The sequence below is a fragment of the Chelonia mydas genome, chromosome 1 (genome assembly GCF_015237465.2).
Source record: "Chelonia mydas isolate rCheMyd1 chromosome 1, rCheMyd1.pri.v2, whole genome shotgun sequence".
Classification (NCBI taxonomy): domain Eukaryota; kingdom Metazoa; phylum Chordata; order Testudines; family Cheloniidae; genus Chelonia; species Chelonia mydas.
Window position 1 is genome coordinate 317609026 of NC_057849.1, and position 19672 is coordinate 317628697.

The 19672-nt window shown below is 39.8% G+C and overlaps 1 protein-coding gene across 4 annotated transcripts in view; it reads left to right on the forward strand.

The window, feature by feature from the left end:
• The window catches only part of CELSR1 (cadherin EGF LAG seven-pass G-type receptor 1), a 262839-nt gene that overhangs the window by 108170 nt on the left and 134997 nt on the right, over nt 1-19672 (forward strand). For all 4 annotated transcript variants that reach the window (XM_037901572.2, XM_043551096.1, XM_043551104.1 and 1 more), the window contains exon 2: nt 4029-4667. In XM_037901572.2, the coding sequence (XP_037757500.1) occupies nt 4029-4667 (639 nt within the window). The remainder of the gene's footprint in view (nt 1-4028; nt 4668-19672) is intronic.

The following is a 19672-nucleotide window of genomic DNA, read 5'->3' on the forward strand; positions in this document are numbered from 1 at the left end:
AACTGCATTGCATGAAATGCTATTACTTTTATAAAATGATTTCATTGTAGTTTGTAACAACAACAACAATAATAATATTTGGCACTTTCACAATGTCTTTCAAAGCATTTTGCAAATATTATTATTAAGGATATGATTTAGTCACGGGTATTTTTAGTAAAAGTCATGGACAGGTCACGGGCAATAACCAGAAAGTCACAGGCTGGTGACCTGTCTATGACTTTTACTAAAAATACCCATGACTAAATCTTAGGTGCTGGGGGTGGGGGTGGGGCAGGGCGCTTCCGGGGATGCTGCTGATCCTGGGGGAGTGGGGGTGCTTCCGGGGATGCTGCTGATCCTGGGGGAGTGGGGGTGCTTCTGGGGATGCTGCTGATCCTGGGGGAGGGTACTCAGGGCCCCGCTGCTGCTGCTGCTGGGGAGGGGGTGGCCTGGGGTCCCCCTACTGCCACCACTGTTGCTCCGGGCAAGGGGGCGGCCCGGGGCCCCATCGCTGCTGCTTCTCCCGGACCTGCTCGGGCAGCCCTGGGGTCAGCTGCACCAGCCAATTCAGAAGTCACAGAGGTCCCGGAAAATCACGGAATCTGTGACTTCCGTGACCTCCGCGAAAAACCCACAACCTTAATTATTATTAAACAGGACTTAATTCAACTTCTATTGAAATTAAGGGGAAAATTCGCATTAATTCCACTGTGCTTTGGAATAGATACTAGTCACAAAAAGTGACATCAGTTTTTAAACAGAACTCTCCAGTGAATGGAATAAATCATCCAATGGGATTTTCTCTTTTCAAACTTGATGGTATGATATAGCCCATAGTAAGATTAAAAGGCCAGTTTTTCTGAAAATACTAGTTGTGTTATTTTCTACAAAATACATTTTAAAATACTTTTTACTGCCTTTTGTTTTTTAATCTTTTTGCAACAAGAGTTGCACAAGGTTATATTTGCTTTTAAAACATTATGTGTAATTTCAAAGTATCTGAAACTATATGCATATGTCTGGTTTTCTTTTGTGCTCTCTTCAGAACAACAAAGCTATGCGGTGTCTGACACTGGGCTTTTTATAGTGATTTATTAACTGTGTCAGAATAGTTGCTGTGAATGCTGGGACGCTCTTGTATATTGTGGCAGTTGATATTGATTATGACAGTTTGTGGACTCCAGTGGGTTGTCAGACAGCAGATAGTATTTTGTCTTCTTACTATACATACCATGGACTATACATCAGTGTTTCGTTAAGAAAAAGGCCCTTTGTCTGGTACCCTTTTTCCTCCATGTTATGAGAGAACTTGTGTAATACATTGTGCAACATATAACAAAATAGACCAGACACCCTTTGGACCAGCCAATCAAAATGACAATAGCTATAGAAACATGCATGAATAGTTAGTTTTGCTGCTGTTCTCTCGTGAAATAGACTATGTAGTTGACAGAAATGGGTAAGCTAGTCTGATTCTGTCATTTACGAAAAAAGTTCATTAATTGTACTAATATGCATCCTATATTTCCGTTGGTTGGGAACCTGCAGACTATGCACTTGTAAAAGTTTATAATTAGGGTTTTGACTATTGAAAAGCTTTGAAGATCATGCAAGGCAGTTTTGCCTCTTCTGTGGAAATGGAAACAGGACAGTCTGTCTGGAGCAGCTTGAGGAGGAGGAGATGGAAATGTTGTGTGGAATATCCATCTTGGGGGAAATTAAAGCTAAAAAAATCAGCTGGTGTGATGGGTCCTACAAAAAGATCACCCAAAATAATGACCACTTGCTACAACTCCACCACTGTTTGTTTTTAGCCATTAAGTAGTAAAGTAGCGCCCATGAGAAAATATTTTATTTGTTTTGCAGTGGCTTTATAATGAAAGAAAAACAATTAGCAGCTGAGGTTTTATAGACATTCCTGGGTAGGGGGAAAATGCTTCGTTTAGACCCACCTGGACTACTGGAAAATAAATCTTCTAACTTTACATCCAGATTGCATCGTTACATACCCAACGATGTTACTAGATAATAGGTGCTGGTCTGATTTTTTCAATTTTTCTAGGTGGTTATGCTGAACATGGACACAACTTCACCTGGCATGAGATGATTCTCTCCCCATTAAAAAACAAACAAAAAACCCAACAACCGAAAAAAGAAAAGGAAAAAAAGCCTTTTATGAACTGGTGGGACCCGATTCTGATCTCACACTGCTTTTATATTGATTCAAATGCAATTACTGCTGATTTACACTGAAGAGATGCAAAATCACACCCAGTGTGTGTATCTCAGTTTAGCTGGAGTAGATGTATATAGTAGGTGACTATTCAGCGTTAGACATTAGAAACGACTCTGTGACAGGCAGTTTGGGTTAGTGGATGAGCTATTGGACTGGGAGTCTAGAGAGCTGGGTTTTATTCCAACTCCACTACTGACGTGACCATCCAACTCGCTTTATCTCTCTGTGCCTCTGTTTCCCCTCCCCTGCTTTGTCCACCTCGTCTACAGTAGAACCTCAGAATTATGAACACCTCGGGAATGGAAGTGGTTCAAAACTCTGAAATGTTCATAATTCTTAACACAACATTATGGTTGTTCTTTCAAAAGTTTACAACTGAACAATGACTTAATACAGCTTTGAAACTTTACTATGAAGAAGAAAAATGCTGGTTTCCCTTTATTTTTTTAATAGTTTATGTTTAACACAGTACTGTACTGTGTATCCCATGAAGTGAGCTGTAGCTCACGAAAGCTTATGCTCAGATAAATTGGTTAGTCTCTAAGGTGCCACAAGTACTCCTTTTCTTTGTACTGTACTTGTGTGTGTGTGTCTGCTGCTGCATGACGGGTTTCAAATGAGGTGTGTGGTTGACTGGTCAGTTTTTTAACTCTGGTGTTCATAACTCTGAGGTTGTACTGTATTTAGATTGTGCAATATTTGGAGTAGGGACTGTTTCTTACTATGTGTTTGTACAGTGCCTAGAACTATGAGGCCACAATCTCAACTGGGGCCTCTAGGCCCTATTATAGTACAATAATTTAATATTTTATATTCTGTGATCTGTACTTTCTAAATAAAATATTATATATTAGTGAAAAAAGGACAAAGTCCTTAAGTTCAGCCAGGAGACAGAACCAAACACGAGGGTTTGATCTCTCTGATGTAGATGCTCATTGCAATTTCCATGTTCATTTATGTATACAGTATACATAATGTATATAGAACCCATCACATTGCCCAGGATCAATAATTATATTTCATAATGAAATGAGACTGTAAAGTTTGCAAAGACATTGCATTAATATAAGTAACTCTGTACTGGGGGCTGTACTGGCATCCATCACTCTCTGGTATCATATATCACTGCCATATGTGCATTGAAATGTTTTGTAGCAAAAAAACGTGGATATGTCAAAGACATAATGGAGCAGTGTAAAAATGCCTGCTTTCATTAGAGATTGGCTTCATTTGGCTCCATCTCTAACTTTCATATAAGGTTCCTGAAGGAAATCAAATGTAGTTAGCTCTTATTCCCTATGATGACTTTTATCTAAAGTCCTGATAATCCTTTCTCTCACTCTGCATAGTTTTGGTACTTTAAGTCTGAGACCGCTGCGGGAGAAGATAATTTTGGTGTTGTGCTGCAGAAAGTGACAGCTTCATAGCATTAGTTGTAGGCTAGCAGTGACTTGTGTAAGATATGTTCAGTTCCTATCAGAAGAAGTTTCTTGCCATTAACCCTCTCACAGCTATTTGTCTTGCTAGCAGTTTGCAGTTGCTTGAGTGGAACAGTCTAGGCAGTGCATACCTGGATGTCCCTTGTACTTTACTTCCAAGCTTTAGGTTCTTTCCAGTGCAGAAGCCAAAGCACTTTCTGTCTCTCTCTGACGTCCCAGCAGGCTGGAATGTCTCACATCTCAGTTGTGTTTATTGGAGAATGCCTGAGTAGCATGGTCTGTATGCCAAAGCACTTCAGAGGATGTTGTTTGAAATAACTCTGATCTCTCTGTCTCTCTCTCTTCTCCACCCCCCTTCCCCATGTCAATAGATGGTGTTCACAGTGTCACAGCAGTCTGCACCCTGAGGGTGACTATCATCACCGATGACATGCTGACCAACAGTATCACCGTGCGGCTGGAAAACATGTCCCAGGAGAAGTTCCTCTCCCCGCTGCTCTCTCTCTTTGTGGAAGGTGTGGCGACGGTGCTGTCTACTACCAAGGATGGCATCTTCGTCTTCAACATTCAAAACGATACAGACGTCAGCTCCAATATCCTGAATGTGACATTCTCCGCTTTACTTCCTGGTGGCATTAGAAATAAGTTCTTCCCCTCCGAGGACCTCCAGGAACAGATCTACCTCAACAGGACACTACTGACTATGATCTCGATGCAGCGGGTCCTGCCTTTCGATGACAATATCTGTTTGCGAGAGCCTTGCGAGAACTATATGAAGTGTGTCTCGGTGTTGAAGTTTGACAGCTCTGCTCCATTTATTAGTTCAAACACCGTTTTGTTCCGACCTATCCATCCCATCAATGGTCTGAGGTGCCGGTGTCCTCCTGGGTTTACAGGCGACTATTGTGAAACAGAGATTGATCTCTGCTACTCCAATCCTTGTGGCAATAATGGGCTTTGTCGGAGCCGAGAAGGAGGCTACACTTGTGAATGTTACGAGGACTACACTGGTATGTGTTTATCTTATCTATTATACCCATGATTTATATGTTAGGCCATCCACTGAGTCAGTTCTGTATCAAGCTGAAATTGTTGACATTCTTACTCAAATGGAGAAAGCCTCTGACACTAAACTCTGGTAGAGAGAAGGATTTAATGTGTCACATTTGCAGTTAGACGAAATCCCATATCTTTGTTTTAAAATGTCTTGTTTGGGCACATCTCTTTTACATTTGTGTTTCTGGGAGGGAAAAGAGGGTCCCTGATTGCACATCCAACTATCTTCTGCCCCTTAAATAATACTCAAGACAACCAACAGTGCTAGATGTAAATCAGTATTCTTTGAGTGCAACATGCTATCATAGAATATCAGGATTGGAAGGGACCTCAGGAGGTCATCTCGTCCAACCCCCTGCTCAAAGCAGGGCCAATCCCCACCTTTTGCCCCAGATCCCTAAAAGGCCCCATCAAGGATTGAACTCATAGCTCTGGGTTAGCCGGCCAATGCTCAAACCACTGAGCTATCCCTCCCCATGTTATGATGAGTCACTCCTTATTCTGAACTATTATTATTACTTATTGTTTGTATTGTGGTAGTGCCTAGAAGCCCCAGTCATGGACCAGGACCTGATATGGCTAGGTGCTGTACAAACAGAACAAAAAGTTAAGGGTCCATTTTAAATTCATTTTAGCTCAGTTATAAAATTCATTCAGCAGAGTAAGTGCTGTAAGTTTAGAAGAAGTTGCATGGTAACAGGCACACATAATAAAAGAAGTTTAATCCCTGCTTTAAACGGCAAACCTCAATGCTTCTTTAAATATGGCTCTGCTGTGGTATCCCCATAATATTTTTAGTTTGCTATTCAGTGCGAATATTAATATATTCCTGTTTATTGTTAAACAGATACAATAAAAATACAGTATGTGCAGCATGATCAAATTGATGCTACATTAGGACCTTTATGCCCACATTGCATTATAATATGTTTTTTCCACTGAAATTAATACAACTAACACAGTGGTCCCCAAAGTTTTTAAGCCATGTCCCCCCTTACTGTAATGTAATCTGTCTGCGCCCCCTGGGATCTGGGAGCAAGATTGGGGGCCGAGACTGGGACCATAGCTGCATCTGGGGCCGAAAGATGGGAGCTGCGGTTGCGGCTGGGAGCCGGGCTGTGGTTGGGGGCCGAGGCCAGGGCCAGGACCGGGTCGTGGTTGGGGTCAGGAACTGAAACTGGGGTCTCAACTTGGGGCAGGACTGAGGTCAGAGCTGGAACCAGAGCGGAGCTGGGGGCAGAGCCGGGCTGGGTGGCGCTCCCTCCTTGCCCCCCGATGCGGGCTGGCCCAGGCCCCACTGCACCCCCCGAACGTTCTTCTGCGCCCCCGTACGGTGGTTCGCCGCACAGTTTGGGAACCACTGAACTAACATATGGTGGTCATTGGCCAGAGTTTGTTTCCTTCCCTCCCCCGCTCAGAGGACCAGGTGGAAAATATTACCAACAAATAATTCATTATCAGAAATAATCTTAGAAATATTTTACTGAGTAGCTTAGCCCCTGTCAGTCTGATATCCATCGCCGTGGGGGGTAAAAAAATTTAAACTTTACCATTATTGATTATTTGTATTACCATAGTGCCTGTGAGCCCTAGTCATGAACCATGAGTGTATTGTGCATGGCGCTGTACAAACACAAAACACAAAGATGGTCCCTGTCCAGGTTTTTGTCTTATATAAAATAAGATTTCAGCCATTTTACATGTTTGACTTATAGCTATTCATATTCCATAATATTTTATTTTAAAATGTTAAAAAATATAATTTACTGCTTAAAACTATAAAAAATTCACATATATTTATTATTTAAATAATGCAGGGTTTTTTTCAATACTAACATTGCTTGTTTACTTGAATGCAAAATTAGTAAATTTTAATAAATAGAATAAAAATTTGCCCACTGGTATGGGTATGCATGGAAAATTACACAGGTTGAAAGTGGAGGAATACTGGCCCTACAGAAATGCCATCATGATAATGATTCAGTGCAGTATCATATTAATATGAGACATTGTTGAATATTTGAATAAACTTAAAAGATGGCTTTCCCCTGTTGGAGTGGTATTGCTCAGTGGAATGTAGCCTGTTCTGAAGTTATAAAATCTCCCTTTCCCTATAAAGAGCCATATTTAGAAAAATAATTAGAAGAAAATGGTAAAATCTATCATCTCTTCAATGAGGAACACAAAATCTTGATGATACGTCATAAAACAGACATAACTCAGTATAAAAGCACTCTGTTTATCTGCTAAAATATGGTATTTATGTCCTATAAAAGATAATTATGTCCTAATAAGTTGGAATTTCCCTCCATTCCCCCCCACCCCCGCTTTGAAGTTCTCCATTTGTTTTGCTGTAATTATTAGTCATTTATACATGATGAAAGTTTCTCTGTCTTCAGGAGTCTTCAGTTACTAGCACAAAGGTAAACCGAGCTTTTACAAGGTATTTTTGAAATTGGAATACTGGCTAATTACTGATTGGCTTCACTTCCTGTGATGTAAGGAGGTGAGTGAACAGGAGACATATGTTTATAGCAATCATTTTGGAGTAGCGACCATCTTCATTTCTTCATTTTGTACAAATCTGAGTACTCTAGTAGTGTTAAGCAAACAGTACACAATAATAACGCCACCATTGGTTGTGATGGGACTGGGTGCATGACTGAGGGCTTAAATTACATCTTTTACAGGGCCTGGTATTTCAAGTTAAGCAAACAAATGTAATTAAGTAGAGTAATGTGGAATAACTACTTCATGTATTTATTTCCAGGTGTATTTCATGCTCTATTGTGCCTAAAACACAGAGCTTGGTTTGAGAGCAGCTGAAGCAGTTAAGGTCAGCTGGGAACTCAAGCTAACAATCCCTAGACCTGAATATGAGTGGGGGCATGGACAGAAGTAAAAATGGTGATATAGCTCTTGATATATCTTGTGCTCTTGAGGGCAGGGGCCTAATTCTGAGACCTGCACAGTCGTTGGAGGCATAGATGCAACTGGGGGGAATGGAAAAAAGTTAAAGGGATCTAGCCCCACCAATGTTTTACTCTCTTTCAGTGGAGGGTATTCCTTCTGCCTTTTCTTTGGCCACCCAAACACCTGGGGGGAGCAGTTGTTATAAAAATAGTGCCTCAGAGTTTCCTGGGCCCTCTGCACCTCTTCTTTGGCTTTTATTTCAGAGAGGGGGATGTAAATCTTAAATCATCTAGGTAATCAAATGTAATGATCAGAGAGATCTTGTACATGTTGCACTGCAGTTTTTCTGTAAGCTTCACTATCATGTTACTGTGTTGACATGAGAAACCATGAAGTGAAACCTTACTCTCCCATCATGTGTCATGCAGATCATCATTACTGGTTGGATTTCATTGTGCTAGGTGCTGTACAACTGTACGAGATAGTACCCGTCCTAAGGAGATTTCAGTCTAAAAGACAAAGCTTAACAGGTGCATGAGACAAACAAATGAGATGGGGTAACAAATATTGTAGGATGTTTGCAATTCTTAGTAAGTCAGTCACAAATAATCACAACTTTCCACTTGCCTAATCAAGGACTTGGTCTTCTAAGTACCATGCCTTAAATATCTAGTGTTCACACTGATTCTATATGAGAAGTTTACTATTTTTATGTTTCAATGTTCAGTTTGCATTTCCGTGCAGATTAAAATATAGTGCCTTTTTCACTGCAAGACAGCACCACTATTGCACACTTAATTTACACTTTTGTGGTTCCTACATAGAGAATAGCTAAGAGTATGTTTGCACTTGAAACGCTACAATGCCACAGGGGCCGTGGTGCAGCTGCTCCACTGTACTGCTTCATTGTGGATACTACCTACGCTGATGGGAGGGGTTCTCCTGTCGCTGTAGTTAATCCACTTCCTGGACAGGCAGTAGCTAGGTAGACAGAAGAATTCTTCTTAAGATTCTATACAGTAACACTGCCCTGAGATATTTAGAGCAGCGGAATTCATTGTATTTCTCTAAGGCCCGGTTTATGCTAAAATGTTAGGTTTACCCAGCTAAATTGCTCAGGGTGTGAAAAATCCATACCCCTGAGCGGATGTAGTTAAGCCGACCTAGCCCCCAGTGTAGACAGCAACGTTCTTCCATCGACCTAGCTACTGCCTGTTGGGGAGGTGGATTACCTATGCCAATGGAAGAGCCCCTGCCCATCAGCGTAGGTAGTATCTATGCTGAAGCACTACAGTAGTGCAGTTGTAGTACTGCCTCTGTGCTGCTCTAGTGTTTCATGTGTAGGCAAGCCCTGGAAGTCTGGCCATTTAGTTTTATTCATGTTGGATTTGCCAGTGTTCAATAGCTGGTCTTTAGTTAAGTGATCCAGGTCATGCTGGAAAAACCACTCATAGTCTTCAGCAGATGTAGAGCGCAGTAAGTCCTCAATCCAGTCATGAATTTTTTAAGCTATGTACAAGCAGTATGAGAAAATGCAGAGATTCATTCAGTTCTGTGGTATTGTCAGGGATTTCTATTCTTTAGCCAATAATATCCCAGTTTGGTCTTCATCTGAGATGAGATTCTAATTTTTCAAGCCAGGTATACTTACTCGGAAGGTTTTCAGCTTCCACAGACATGATGAGTCCGGAAATCTGGCAGCCAGGCTAGCCATAATGAGCATATTATGTTGTTCAGAATGTCTTAAATTCTGTTCTCAGTTACACTTGTGCAGCTCCATTTAAATCAGAGGGATTGCTTGTGTGTAAAAGAGCAAAATCTTGCCTAATGTACCTTAATATGATTCCTTCAGGCACCTCATTGTAGTCCTAAAGTCTGGGTTTGTTTATTAGAGACTCTCCAATTTTCATAACTGTTAGGCTTATCCTTATGTTGTATAAAAGAATTTTGATGACCAAATTAATAATCTGACACATAAGAACAATAACAAACAAATCCTGTTGTTCCCAAATGCTTCTCTAGATCTAGTAATTTTGACTGCTTAATGGATCATCTTTTTGAGTTACCAGATGCAAATGTTAAAGAACGACAGTGTGATGGATTCATCTTAAAACCTTTTTCTACTGTCCTGTAACTAGTTCCTCTTCACTGCTACAAAGGCGTGACTGTTGGCCCAGTCTTTATAGCCAGCTGACTGTACTGGTAATGTTTAAGTGCACATCCACCTGAACTCAGCAGAATTGTATGTTGTCAATGTACTAAAAACAATGGGAAGTCTTCCTATAAGGATTCCTTTTCAACCGATCAACAAGTATTAATTCCAGACACTGGGTAGGGCAGTGAATGGCTCACAATGTTTTAACAATGGGCACAATACACCTTTTCCCACTCCTAACAAGTCTAAACATTTTTCTGACTAAAATAGTCTCTTAATATTGTTTGTGTGAAAGTCAAGAGGAGTGTTGAGTATTGCTTTTGTAATTCCTTGGATTGTTTCCTGAAGGCTCAGAGGAATATTGGTTATTTTTACTTCTAGTTTTAGTATGGCATTAAAATAGGACAGTTGATTTTAAAATGAGAGAGATCCTTTGAAGTAAGAAAGTCCTGTGTCCTATTAAAGTTCAGAAAATTTCTCCTCTATTTCCCCAGTAGGGTGTCATGTTGTTATTATCATGGTCCTGTCTTAGTCGTTTGCTCATTCAGGTCTCGGTTTGTATGTTCATGACAGTCACATAGCTCTAACAAAGCATCACTGCATGGACATGAGACAAAATTGTCATTTTATGTCTGTGCGGCTGCCTGTCTCCTCTGCATCACCATAACTCAGTCTGGTGTCTGCACCTGTTTTCAATATAAATTAAAAAGTTCTTATAGAACCAGCGGAGGTCCTTGTATTTTTAGCGGTTCTAGGCCTAATACCTCCTGTATGGCTGTTCCCTAGCTCCTTTTCTTGCCTTCTTTCTGGCCATGATGGAAAATCTCCTCTCCCTTTAATTGAAATAAACTGATGTTTTAATTGCTCTGAGGCTGATGTTGGAAGCCCTCTCATTGATTCAAATGGAGTCTGTACCCAGAGTGCTTTGAGAACAACCAGTGTTCTCACTACACCCAACTTGTATTCCTTTTAAAACCAACAAGGCTAAAAGCATTCAGTGTGCTGAAACTTTTGGCAATGCAGCGAGGTGTCTGGAGGTAGCATTTAGCTTCTGCAAAATGCTTAGAGGGCACGGCTAGCACAAAAGCTGGAAAAACCTATCCACTTCTTTCCTTCGTAATAACTATGCATGTTGACTCATAATGCCTCATAAATAAAATTTCTCGGTGCTTTGAAGTTTTCCCTTAAGACTGTTACATTTAACCATGCTGAGGAGCAATGAACCCCAGATGTTTCCGTGTGAGCTGACTTAATATCTGAACGTATGAGGAATCTCTACAACCTCTTCTTTGCAATTAACCACAGACAGAAGGTCTTTCCTCTGTTATTCTACATTCCGTTCTGCATTTCAGGAACGCCATACTCCTTTGTGATATATAATTGACTTTTTCTCTTTTGGGTAATGCCCCATTTGTATTACATAGTCATGGAAGGAAGCTCATCAGTTTTGGGCACTTCACTGTAAGAAGGATTTTAATGCTGATGCGTATCATTTGTCAAAAACCTTTTTGTGTTTTTTGTAAAAGAATCTTGATTTCTTATAATTACATGTTGTACTTATAAAGCACCTTCCATCAATGTTCTTTGCAAATAATGATGAATTAAGCTTCAAAAGAAGCTCTTTGAGGTAGAGAAGTGCTGCTACCTTCAATTTACAGGTGGGGAAACTGAGGCACAGAGAGGCTTGAAATTGCAAGGGTCATTCACCAGTTCTAGGTCAAAACCAGGAATATAATCCTCCCCTGCACTTTTGTTTCCCTGCGCTCTTCCACTGGCACAAGTGGCCTTAAACCTGGCGGATCTCACCTGTGAAGGGGAATTCTCTGGTGGCATAGAGTTTCCATAGTGGCTCATATATCTAGCCCTACTGTCTGTAACCGGTGGGATTGTGGGTTTGGCCCGGGGAGCCGGTTTTCCTTTACGTTGGTGGTCCCTGGCTGGGACAGTAGAGATTCCAGTTGACCTAAGCAGAATCCCTCGTGGACCTCTGGGGAAGCACACACTGAAGCAACAGCTGCACTGCCTTTTCAAAGGATGCAGCATCTGCCGGGCTCCTCCTTGCACTCTTGAGATGCTAGCACCAAGGGTGGTACTAACCAGAGAAGAACAATGGCTCCTCAGCCACACTATGATATGACCTGGTATAGGCTGGAAAAGGAGACCGTCTCCCCCAGTTGTGTCACCCACTCAGGGCCAGCCACAAGTTTACCTGCAAGAGAATCATTTTCATGTGGAAGTTGAGGGTCAGTGGGAGCCGCAGATGCTCATCACCTCTGAAAATCAGGCCACCTCTACTTAGGTGTCTAAATATGGATTTAAGAATCTAATTTTAGGCTCCACTTTTGACAGTTTGAGTTCTATATATATATATATATATATATATATATATATCATTAATTGCGCAGGCTACAAATGCAGGTGCAATATATTTGGCATCACATTGAAGTTAATACCTTAACAGTGAAATTAACGCCATAGAAAGGGGGGGGAAATCTCAATCTATTTTTAAAACTTGAGATGAAATAGACACAGAAGCCGTTCTGACGCAAAGTTTCTATTTAGAAAACCTGGATCAGGCTTTCTTAAAATTTGAAGCCACAAACATTCTGAATGCATTGTTTGTCATCTCCCTTCTCCCTTCAAGCTGCCCACTAATAGTAGTTCCAGGGACAGTGTACAATAAATCTTGCTTTGTCCGTTTCTCCATAGTGCTGGCTCTGAAGGTTTTCTTCATAGCTGCTAGATTCTTCCTTCTTATACATCCAAAAATGCTTCGAATGATAGGGTCGTCCCATGACCCTTAGTTAGAGCCATACTTAGCAGCAGAATCTTAATAATTAGCGTGCAGACCACTATAGAGTTTGCTGGCATTTATGATGCATGAGCATTGTGATTAGATGGTGAGTGTCTGTTTTCTCTGATTCTTTCCATTTCATACATCACCATCAGTGATTTTGCAGGATCAGTTATGCCCTCAGTTACACTTATGCAACCTGTCTTCAGATTGTGTTCTCACGCAGGCTGCTCTGTTAGTTTCAAGATGCTTTAGTAGAGGATATAATTGTGCCTGTAGATTCTGTGTGATATTAAATGAACCAGGCTGGACAGCCAGGCCTCAAGGTGAATTTATGGAGCTAGCAGTTAGCAAAAAATAAAAACAATCTTTTTACTTGCAAAATTACCAAATAGGTGGAAATCAATGAGTCACAATGAGCGAACCCCCTAAGTCCATTTTGATAGTCATATTTTTAGGACAGAACCGCACTTTTAACAAATAAGAGCAGTGCTAAAAACTTTTACCTCTTCTTGGGATTTTACATAAATAATTAACTCTAATTTATCCACTATACAAGTAAAATCAGAGTGTTTAATACATTACTGATTCCAGGCTGGATTCACCAGTTATTTCACTCATCTTGTTATTTGAAGACTATGAAAAATTGTCCATTCATGATGATTGAATTTAAAAGTTAAAAACTGCAATTAAAAATGTATTTACTGAGTGAAGAGACAGAGTTTTCGCCATCTCTTCACTGTAGACACTAATTCTCCCTTTCGCATAACAGTTTATTTTTACCAGAGCATCTATATCTATTATTTGCTGCCATGGGGACAACAGAGTGAAACTTCTTTGAAGCCTGAATGAATTGGCTGGTAGAAGTGCTAAGCTAACTTTTTTTAATTGCTTTACGGACATCTCTGTGTTAGAGTAGGCAGCATGCTGATCAGCTGCTGCTGTAATTGCATGGGATTGCTTAGTGTTCCGTTCTAGCCATTGTCTTCTCTTTGTAGATTTGAAGTTTGACAGTTTTATTTGTGGCTCTGGCTTTGATTGTCTGATTGTCACTCAGATTCTCCTCTTGGTTCCTGTGGATCCTTGTTGTGTGGTTTCACAGCTAAATTTTCTCTGTCATGGAGTGACTGTCCAAATTGTAAAACTGATTTTTGATTGATCCAAAATGGTTGACCTACATTTTTGTCCATACTTTTTGATGGACAAAACTTTGTTACAGCAGTAGAAACTCAGATTTGCAAAATGAACTTTATATTGGATTCACAGACGATGCTGGAGTTTTGCTGCAGCTAATTCCACAATCAGTGCTTACTTGACAGGATGTAGAAATTGCTGTTGATGCCTTGGTCTCCTCCTAATTAGATTACTGTGATGCGTTTGTCGCTGACTGTTTATTCATCAGAGACTGTAAATTGCCTCTAATTTTAACATCAATCTATCATGAGTTTTCCTAGGAGGGGAAAATAGTTTTATCTTATTACCCCAGTCCTGATGTTCCTCCACTGGCTACCAGTGTGACTTAAAAGTTTATCAGGTTTGTACAAAACCTTCCTTTACTTTTCACCCAGTTATCACAGAGACTTTCTTTTCAGCATATTCCATGGCAGTCAGTGAATTTCAGCCTGCTGAAAGACCCTGGGGTTTAGACTCCTCTTCTGAAGCCTCCTGCTTTATGTGTTATGCCTCTTGCCTGTGGAAATACTTGCCCAGATCAAAGTGCTTGGCTTCTTTTAAAACCAAGCTAAAGACTTAAACGTTTTGTTTGTTCTTTTTAATTAGTTTTATAATGGTTTGACAAGATTTCTGTTGTTACAAAGCACTTTAAAGTGCTTGCATTCAGGGTGCTTTGTAAAACAAAGTGATAGACCAAACACCAGTATAATCACTTAACCTCTGCCCTGGAAGCTGAATGTGCTACCTTGATAACACATCTTCAGTCACTCTCTATCTGCATCTCTTAAGTGGCTGAACAGTATCTAGATTCCAATTCACTTTCAGATTTTTGCTTGAGAAAGTGGGTACTTGAGTAGATTTTAAAAGACACATTTATTGCTGGTGTAAGTGGAATTGTGCCCACTTACACTGGCATTGAACCTGGCCTATAAATTGATCATAGAGCACTGCATCTATCTGCGTGAGCCTGAGTTCCTGGTGTTGGGTTCACGGGGAGAAAAATCTTCTGCCATGCTGAGAATCTGATAGCCTTTTTGACTTAGGTTGGGATTTTCAAAGGAGTTTAGGGGAGTTCAGTGCCCAAATCCCAGTACAATTCAGCAGGAACTGGCTGTCTAATTCCTGTAGGCGTCTTTAAAAATTCCAGTTTTAATTTATTTTTTTTACCCCCACTGAGAACTCATAAAACCTCACCTACCTGCACTGCTGAGAGTGACTATATTTTGCATGATCCAGGATATTCAGTATATTATTTTAAAGCTATATATAAAGCTTCCTCTTTACTTACTTCAGTTGCTTCACAATGCAATATAAACTACATATAAATGGAAAAACATTATAAGTAGGCAGGAGGAGAAGAATACCTATACATTCATACAAATAAAAACAGTCCAGGTGGGAGGGATCATGATTGTTCAACCAAGGAGGAAAAACTGCTGCTTTCTGAACAAGCTGCATTGTGTGTGTTTGTATGTAATAGATATATATTTGTGTGTGTGTCCGAGTGAATATACAATGTGTGCGCATACATACATGGAAGTATGTATACACATATTTTGTTTGCACTTGGTTTAATTTATGGGGTCGTGGATTAGAAATGTGCTCCTGCTAATATAGACCAGTATTTGTGTAAGCGTAAACAAGGTCAACAGCCAACACTTTTCATGACTGTCCTTTTAGAATAGAAAATACATGCTGAAATCTTGATTGTCTTTGTGGTTGGTTGAGAACCCTACCAGTTGTGTTGGAGAATCTGTGACTCCTAGGAAGAGGAAGGATAGTCCGGTGGTTAGGACACTAGCCAGAGACTATCTCACAGCAGTGTGGTGACATTAAATACAGTAAAGACTGTGAAGTGCTCAGATGCCATATAAGTACCTAAAATAAGGCAAAATGCAATGTGTTTGCAGTAGAGATTTGTGTTAATACTTTTTGGTCAGCACAGATATAAACATACACTTTTTTTCAACGTCCGTTGTATTCTTCACAATTAAACAAGTGTTTTTATCTATTCATTTATGTTGTTAAAAGAATACCTTTCTGTTCTTATTATGATGTTGCAGGAACACTGCATCAGGACAAATAGAGATGTACTTATCATTAAAGGTGATTCAAAGTCAGTGTGTTCAGTTCAGTGATACTTTATTGTCTTTACAAACTATGCATGTGTTTCCAAAGAGTGACAAAGATAGGTTTCTGCCAGAGAGATAAGATGCATCAAGCATTTTCCCAGAATGTGGCGTGTTAGGGGTTTTACCCCTTTGTTCACTTATCATTATTGCCCATTCACAATTCAGAAGCTGGCAGGTTCCTGAGTAGTGTGATGCTATGTCTGACATTTCTGTGTTAATTGTTATATTAATACTACAAAAATGAGGGATCCAGTCACAACTGGGGGGGGGGGGGGGAGGGAGGGTTCTTGTGAGGTGGTTGGTATCTTGTTTGTTCTGTTAGCAGTTTGCTTCCATCTCATTGCTATGACACCCAGATTCTATGATATCTTTGGAATGGCACTTTTAGCCTTCAGTGAATGGAAAGTTAATCATATATCATTAAGCTTGTCTCTTTCACCAACAGAAGTTGGTCCAGTAAAAGAGATTACCTCAGCCACCTTGTCTCCTTAAGACCCTGTTGCTTTTTGACGCTTGCTTTGGTTAACAAATTTCAACTGTTGTCACTTTCTTTTTTGCAATTGTAGCACAACATAGCTCTAAGCATTCTTCCTTATTAAAAACACATAATGGTATTCCACAATATTCGTCCAAACCAGGGGTAGGCAACCTATGGCACACATGCCAAAGGCGGCATGCAAGCTGATTTTCAGTGGCACTAACGCTGCCCGGGTCCTGGCCACCTGTCCGGGGGGCTCTGCATTTTAATTTAATTTTAAATGAAGCTTCTTAAACATTGTAAAAACCTTATTTACTTTACATACAACAATAGTTTAGTTATATATTATAGACTTATAGAAAGAGACCTTCTAAAACCGTTAAAATGTATTACTGGCACGCGAAAGCTTAAATCAGAGTGAATAAATGAAGACTCGGCACACCACTTCTGAAAGGTTGCCGACCCCTGGTCCAAACCATTGTGATTAACAGTAATACTACTGTGATAGTTGGTGTCTTTATTATAGACTACTGTAGTATTTGGATAAGCTCTGTCAATGGCTGATAGTTTTGCCACTGCCTATTAGTCTATCTTTAAAAGACTTGTGCAAAGTTGAAGTTTTTATGTTGCATAACAGGCAGTAATAAAACCAAGATAGGTTTCAGAGTAGCAGCCGTGTTAGTCTGTATCTGCAAAAAGAAAAGGAGTACTTGTGGCACCTTAGCGAGTAACAAATTTATTTGAGCATTTATTTTCGCGAAGCTCACGAAAGCTTACGCTCAGATAAATTTGTTAGTCTTTAAGGTGTCACAAGTACTTCTTTTCTTAAAACCAAGACAGTTATGTGAATAACTGTCAGCTATACAAACATTTGTTGCTACAAACTAATATAATTTTGAACACAAATATGTAAGTGACAGCTTTGCCTTGAGAGACTTAAACCTTATCTCAGTATGAAACTTGTGCTATTTTAATTAAAATCAATTTATTGAATTGGTGCAAATCTCTGTGTAGACTTACATTGGTTTACAACTGCTTATATCAGTTTAACTTAATTCGGCATAATATATTTAATGTACAGTGCTGGATTTTTTATAATTGTCTTTATAAGAAAAAAGAAAAGGAGTACTTGTGGCACCTTAGAGACTAACCAATTTATTTGAGCATGAGCTTTCGTGAGCTACAGCTCACTTCATCGGATGCATCCGATGAAGTGAGCTGTAGCTCACCAAAGCTCATGCTCAAATAAATTGGTTAGTCTCTAAGGTGCCACAAGTACTCCTTTTCTTTTTGCGAATACAGACTAACACGGCTGTTACTCTGAAATCTGTCTTTATAAGAAGTTTTCTAGACGGCTAGTTGGATAAAATTCTCAAATGCGTGTAAACTTCAAAATGCTAAGTGTCAAATAAGGAAGCCTGGAAACATAAAGATATTGGAAGAGCTGGAGAAAATTAGAGCCTTGGGTCAAAAGCTGGAGGTTAAGCAGGTCTGATTTTGTCCTGTCTCTAAGTACTGGGAAACAAATTATCAATGAAAGTAGAACAAAATTATGGAAACTAATAAGAGGCTTCTTTGCATTTTTTTCCGTCCTCAGGCAAGGAGACTCCTTTTTCACCAATGGACAGACAGGTGGTTACTTTATAGGAAATATAAGCTTAGAGATGAGAGATTCTAGCGTTCAGAAAGCGCAGAGAGAGGGGGTGATCAAGGAGTCTCCTGTTAAAGAAGGCAAAGTTTAAGGTAGTTTTGTGTGTGTGCACTCTTTGTTTTACAATGACTGAAATTTTCTACAGTTGAGCAACAAAGTGAGGCACTTGGACTTGAACATCAAGATAATTAGAATTTTGAAATACAGTTGTGTGAAGCATTATGGGAACTGGATTTTCATTGTTGCTGCAAACGCTCCTTTGTTTAGAGTGTCATGGTTCAGTAACTGCATCTAAATCTCATGCTACTCATACAGGTTGTTTTTGTTCTGCAAGAGTAGACAGTACTGTGCTATTGATTGTTAAGCCTGAAGCTTTTAAAGCAATCCCTGTTCTAAATTTTCAGTTTATTTCTTAAAATGAAAACTGAAAAACCTTTACCGTTAGTAATCTTTCAAATGCAGCTTTAACTAAGTGTATAGGAGCCTATGCATTATATTTTACAACACACTTGCCTGTTGCCTAAGGAGCCATAGTTTAGGTAGATATGGGCCACTCACCCTGAAGAGATCAGTGCACTGAAATGCATATTGTAAAAAATATAATTATGAATATAAAAGAGCTTTATATTAATAATTGAAAACAATCCATATGACATAATAAAGCACATTTACTCTAACAAGACATGGCAGGGGTAGTCCAGTTGGTTTAGCGTACTTGAACTTTCAGAAAGCCTTTGACAGGGTCCCTCACCAATATCTCTAAAGCAAAGTAAGAAGTCATGGGATAAGAGGGAAGGTCCCTTCATGGATCAGTAACTGGTTAAGCAGTGGTTCCCAAACTTTTTGTATGGGTGACCCCTTTCACTAAGCAAGCCTCTGAGTGCTTATAAATTAAAAACACATTTTTTAATATTTAACACTATTTTAAATGCTAAATTTATAACCATATTGTTTAAAATGAATTTACCTTTTCTCGCCGCTTTTAAATTAAGACTAAAACACGTTTTTATCAAATTATTGTTGTAAGCAGATAAGTTAGTTTTACAAATAGTTACTGTTTAATACTGAGGGGTGCAAAGAAACTTTGTCAGTATCACTTTTCAAAGCAGACTTAGTGCCCCATTGCCACCCTTACTTCTGTGCTGCTGCGGTGGCAGCGATGCCTTCAGAACTAGGTGGCTTGTGACCCCCACATCATAACCTCGTGCTGAGGGGTCATGACCCCCAGTTTGAGAACCCCTGGGTTAAAGGGTAGGGAAACAAAGGATAGGAATAAATGGTCAGTTTTCACAATGGAGAGAAGAAAATAGCATGGTCCCCCAAGGATCAGTACTAAGATCTGTGCTGTTCAGCGTATTCATAAATTATCTGGAAAAGGGGTGAACAGTGAGGTGGCAAAGTTTGCAGATGATACAAAATTAGTTTTACTCAAGGTAGTTAAATCCATAGCTGACTGTGAAGAGTTATAAAGGGATCTCACTTAACTGGGTGATTGGGCAACAAAATGGCATATGAAATTCATGTTGTAAAGTACAAAGTCATGCATATTGTAAAACATCATCCCAACTATACCTTCAAAATGATGGGGTCTCTTTCTTGTTACCACTCAAGAAAGAGATCTTGGAGTCATTATGGATAGTTCTCTGAAAACATCAGCTCAATG